The sequence below is a fragment of the Anser cygnoides genome, chromosome 1 (assembly GCF_040182565.1).
Source record: "Anser cygnoides isolate HZ-2024a breed goose chromosome 1, Taihu_goose_T2T_genome, whole genome shotgun sequence".
In the NCBI taxonomy this organism is placed as follows: domain Eukaryota; kingdom Metazoa; phylum Chordata; class Aves; order Anseriformes; family Anatidae; genus Anser; species Anser cygnoides.
In genome coordinates, this window is record NC_089873.1 from 60,640,389 (window position 1) to 60,646,388 (window position 6,000).

The following is a 6,000-nucleotide window of genomic DNA, read 5'->3' on the forward strand; positions in this document are numbered from 1 at the left end:
AAGGTCAAAGAACAAATCCAAGACGGACTGGTATCTCAGAAGGAAGTGTGGGAGCAACACTTGGAAATTAGCTATGGGAGGGCAAAGACGGTCTAAGAACAACTCAGATCCTAACATACAACAAGATCAATGCAGGAGGACATGGGCTTTATAGAGTTTGGGATGGGAGCAATGCCCACACCAGTAGAGCTAATTATAACAGTAAGGAGTAAGTTTGCTTTCCATTTGTAAGAGATCTGAATTTATTAGTTAGAGGTGATGAAGAGAAACTTTCTGAAGATTGTTAGAGAAATAAGATAAGGGGTTAGGGTTTCCTCCTTCCCTCACCCATCAAAATCTGTGTACATGTGACTTTAATACAGTGCTTGTAAATGATGCATATGGGCCTGGTTTTGAGCGTGACTGGGCTCCAAAACTGAAGGTAGTTAGAAATAATAGGAATGCATTTTACAGTCAGTCCTGGAGAGGGGCAATGATAATGACAGAAGATAAATGTCTGTATGCTTTCCTCGTGCCTTGCTGAAGCATGTGTCTATGCAGCAAGGACAACAGCAGCTGCACTACCCAGTTTGGTGCCATAATAAAATGATAATACACGTTCAACTTTCTGCATGAAAAGCACAAAGCAATGTTATACAATGTTGACATGCTGGGTTCTTGAATTTTCACGAAAACTTTCGATCAGCAGTGATATGTTAATTTTGGTGAAAGCCAAACTCATATGCTTAAGCAAAATTTCCATTTAACATTTTGTTCACCTCCAAAAAATTGTCTAGTCTTGAAAATATGATATTAAAATAAATCCCACTTTAATTAATTTTTATCCATCCCTTATACTGAGATTTATTTCCCTCCGGAACACTGCTTTAAATATCTACTTACATGATTTATATGACTAACATTGATAAAACTTGGCTACTAGTGCCACAGTTATCTTGATATACCTAATCATGTTATTAAATAATGTAAATGCTATAAATATAATGCAAATATAACTACAGAAGAGATATGATGAAAAAAACTGGTCATGTTTCAAAGTAACGGCTGTTTCAACTGGGCTTCTTCAGAGAGAACACTGTCGTCACGTCTTCAAAGCAGTCTCTACTGATGCACTTGTTTACCTCCTTTCACAAATTTCTTCGTGTTTCAAAGATCACCGTTCTAACAGACAAAATTTGCACATAGCTTTCTTCAGAACTTTTTAATCTCTGCTGTTTATAGATCTAAAAGAGTTCTACTAAAGCACTGGCAAAAGTAGACACACTGATTTTTTATTTTGATTCCTTGCCAGTATGTGGCTGCTCCAGGCAGTGTTCAAGCAGAGCTTGCAGACCCTTAGAAAATGAAGCTGGCAGACAGTTGATAAATGCTTTGGCTTAAAATCTGGAATGGTCATTTAACTCATGGCCATGAGTTATTTCCTAGATTGGGGAGAATAAATAAGGCAAATTTACAGAGCTGCCTACTGGGGAATGACTTGCAGCTGTCCCTGTGGGATGTTGCCCAGAAATAGTTTGCAACCATTGCTCTTGAGAGACTTGGCACTTCTACAAAAGCATATCCAAATGCCACGGCCTGTGACAGTTTAAGAGGGCACTTAATTAATGGGCAGCTCTTATTAGGAATATTGGTAAAAGGAAAGGGGACAAGAGGAAAGATTGGCTGACTGATTATAATAAATTACAGGAAGTAATTATGTGAGGGAGGGTTATTTTATTAGTCACTAGGAAAACTAAAGGCTGTTAAAGTTAAATGCACTGATAAAGGTCTTTGGCATCACAGTCTTATTCCACTCGTCCGCTGGGATCAGTTAACGGGACACCCATTGATTTAGTCTTCACCTTGCGAGTATGAAATTTTAAACAGACCAAGACAAAACTATCTTACAATGACATGACCATATACTTCAAGGAGCCCACAGCCGATGTAGTTTATAGGACTTTGACTCTTTAGGAGTACAGTAAAGGCCTTACATCAGGCTGTTTCTACAGTTACGAATTTGATTAGGCTGAAGTGCTCCAACACCCTTCTCTAAGCCAAGTGGTGTGTTTAATTTGGGGATCCTATTTGTTAAGAGCATGTTGTGAGGCTACGCTCTCACCAAGTCAAGAAATTTCTCACTTTGGTAATTTAATAATCTTAAAATATCTCAAAGAGCATTTGACTTGAAAAAACAACAACACCAACAAAACAAACACCACACAAAACTAGCCTGAGTGCTTGCTGCAGCACTGCCTGAAATATCTATTTACTTCAGAGACTGCAGTGACAAAAAATGTAAAGCTGAGATTTTCTTAACATTCAAATGTTAGCCAGTTTCTGATTGCACAGCTACTTGCTCTTGTGTACGCTGTTTTTAACTGGAATGTCCTGTGAGAATAAGGAGTGTGGGATCATTCATGTAGATTGCTTCTTTTGGAAATATTAGCAAAATACTAATTAGGTACTTCTGTGATGCCGAAACATTTTCTACTGCAGTCAGCACACAAAGGTTGCTTAGGGATTTCTTCCACCCGTGCCTGCCAGAATGTGGTCAGTCCACAGATAATCTTTATTACTTAATTGTCTCCAATACTTCGCACATTGGAAATTACCTTGAGAACAGACATCTGATGGGCAGTTGAGTATCTGAATTCTTACTGATAGAGCTACTACCAGTAGTAGCACTGGTACAGTACTATTAATAGCATCAGTCCCACTACAAACACTCTTGGCACTAGTATAGTAAGTATTGCCAGTAGCTCAGGTGAGTTCTTAATGTATCAAAAATCTTTAGGAAGCAGCTAATCTCTTCAGTACACTAGTGTAAGTTTGTTATCACCTTTAGCTAGTGGCTGCAAATAATCTGACTGCAATGAAGAAGAACCACTGTACAACCTGTACCCACCACTTCTCCAGAGCTCATTCCTATCTGTGAACTCTAGCTCCATCAGGACATAAGGCTTCAATTTTGCTTATGTATCTCAATGTTGACTCATCAGAAGTCACATATTTGTTCCAATGTCAAGGTATTTTGGTTCAGAGTCAATAACAGCACAACCCCAGAATCACTTTTATATTTGCTGTATTGTAAGAACATCTGTGAAACAATCTAGTCTTAAATAGAATAATAATCTTTAAAACACAAACCTCCAAACCATTTTTTCTCCAACACATACATCTTTTGAAAGTGCAGAAATATTTAATTTTTATTTCATTTTATTTTTTTAGATGTCAGTCACAGAATGCATTCTGATTACACTGTGTAATTTCCAGTCAAATAACAGATCAAATAAAAAGGACACTTAATACATGTGTAAATCATTTGAATTACAAATAAGACACTCTAGAAGTGGCTTGGCTCTAGGTTTGATATAGAGGATTAGGCTCTAGCATTAATACGTGCACTTGGTGTAGCTATTTTCAGATGGATACTTCTCATCATTGTCCTCGAGCACTGAGGAGGACCAGTAAATAAAATGATCGTGTTGGTCTGTCAACACTACTTGCTTAAGATTCAGTCATGCAAAAAGTTTAGTTTTCACATGTTCCCACCCCAACAAGATGCTTAAACTGTTTAATATTCCTGATAGTTGCTCTGCTCTGCTCATCTTCCACAAAAAATAGAATATATTTCAAAAAAGACTTTTCAAATAAATCAAATTCTATTGATAGGTCAGTTTAAAATCTTTTTTTAAAAAATTCAGTCAGTTTTAGATAAAGGGCAGTTTTAAAAGTACTTATTCAAACTACACACATGGGCTTATCAGACCTTTCAGAATTGATGGGAAACAAATGGTATTTAATGACTTCTATTCTTTCCACAAGATTGTCTTTAAGATTAAATTCAGTTTTGCATTTGGGAATGCATTAGGGAACGTGTCTGTATACCTCTTATTTGCCAGTAGTTTCAACGCATATACAATCTGCACATTTGTGGCTTTTTAGAAACTGTGAATATCACCAATGCTAAACAACAGTTATCAAAATTTCTAACAAAAATGTCTAAACCTGAACGAAAAAATAGTGAAGAGCTATAGAAGTATTGCAAGTATAAGAGGCTTATTTAGCTCAAATTTCCAAAATACTAAAAAATAAATGCTAGTTTTTAAAATGTTATAAATTAATAGTTCCTGATTTTTTTTCATCTGTTTGGACAGCCTCCAATGTACATGATTTTGTATCTTGCTATCAGACTACGTAATCAGTTTGTTTGCTGTCAACTTAATAGTACAAAGAAGGGGCTGGTATTACCGCCCTTAACTAACCTTCTGAAGCATAAAATAATAATTTCTGTGTGGCAAAATGTATCATTCTAGTTTGATCTGTATAGAAAAACTTACTACATTCTTCACTTATGCATTTGACATATAGAATGCATTTTCATCAGAAACATAAAGCTTTCATGAACATCTTTTCTGCTGAATAACTTTTACAACCTAATTTTCAAGAGAATAATGAAATGCATATCAACATGCTGCTTTTTAAAAACATAAGAAATGCTTATACCTTGTTTTCCAGAGTCTAGATATCTTACCTATAGAGAAATTATTGATTGCACTGCAAAAATTCTGCAGTCTTTTAAAAATGAATACAGTATGTGCCCAATGAAGCAGTTTCTTAGTATCTCTGTAAAGCCATTGTTCATTCTCTAAAGTAGTTGGAGGTCAAAGCAGTTTTGCCTTATACCTCTAAAGTATTCTTAGTTTAAAAGGATCAACGATCTGTCATGATGTAATGATTTTATGAGGCTTTCACTATTAGATGTTACTGTTGTTGAAATGTGCAAGATGGTCTAAAAAGTGTTTTGTATGTGTGTGCATATACTCAGTTTTCCTGTAATTAAGAAACGTTCAGGTAATATTTTCTATGCTTACCATCTTTCTTGGTGGGTTCCGGCATTGTTACAAGAACTCTTTATTCCCAGGGAGTTTCAGCCTTTCAGATGCAGTAAGTAGTAGCCCCAAGTCCAGCTGAGAGAGTATGCAGATCAGTATGACAAGCAGAGGGTGAGAAGAATTCCTCTGCTTTATATACTGCAACTGAAATATCAATCAAAATAGCACCTCCTCTCTTTTCAATGCAAACACTTTGAAAATTGACAGTTATGGGAACCCCTCTCACATCTGTTGTCTGCAGCCTCTGCTCCCTTGGCTTTTGGAAGGAATCTCTGCTGCATTGCATGGGGCTGATGAGAACATCTATAACTTTCTAAATTCAGCTGCACTGCTCGCTCCCTGCGTCTCTCTTTGTAACACACAGACATGCATACACATGCAGATAGAGGTTGAAAAAGTGACTGCCAAGTTATTGAAGAGCCCCTCCTGCCTGCAGAACTAATAGGAACTACCTAAATAGTTTTACCTCTTTTTCACAACATAAAAGGGACAAGTAAGTATGAGCAGGATGCTTTTGATTAAACTTCACTTCCTTCTTTGGAAAGAAAGTGGGATGCAAAGATGAAGTGCGTAGTAAAGTACTTTGTGGTATTAATGAAGAAAAAAATGATTATTGTGCTCCTGTTTGGAGCAGTGAAGACCTTCCATGCCTCCTTTCTGTTTACATTTGCTACACTTTCTTGGGTCCTTTCCCTGTCTGAGGATCCCTGAGGAAGAGATATCCTTATTTTGGATTAGGTAGAGACTGTAGAGTTTCTTTCAGCACTTCTACCTCATTAACTGGAGATGTCACTGCTGAGAGATGAGATGTTCTTCTTTCCACCCATCCAGGAGATGTTATACTCCTTGCCTTTGCCAAGCCAGGAAGCCATACAGAAGGAATGGAAATCCAATCTGCAGCAGACACAGTGAGCCACTATACTAAGCCACTGGGCCGTCCTCCTCTTAAACTCCTACCTAAACTACGAATATGTAGGCAATAGAATTGCAGGTCAAGTTAAACAGGGGTACAAGGATTTATTTTCTTATGCACTTTTAGGATTTCAAGACAAAACTGTAATGCGATAGATTAAGTGGTCCTGAAGGGTTTCATGCTATTAAAACACAGGAAGGTGTTTACATC

General features: G+C 37.0%; 1 protein-coding gene across 5 annotated transcripts in view; it reads right to left on the minus strand.

The window, feature by feature from the left end:
* The window catches only part of MYBPC1 (myosin binding protein C1), an 81,693-nt gene extending 76,681 nt beyond the window's left edge, over positions 1 to 5,012 (minus strand). For 4 of the 5 annotated variants that reach the window (XM_066997552.1, XM_066997542.1, XM_066997549.1 and 1 more), the window contains exon 1: positions 4,857 to 5,012. In XM_066997552.1, the coding sequence (XP_066853653.1) occupies positions 4,857 to 4,881 (25 nt within the window). In that variant the 5' untranslated portion in view covers positions 4,882 to 5,012. The remainder of the gene's footprint in view (positions 1 to 4,856) is intronic. The other variant, XM_066997555.1, reaches the window with a different exon arrangement.
* Between the last annotated feature and the right edge of the window lie 988 nt (positions 5,013 to 6,000).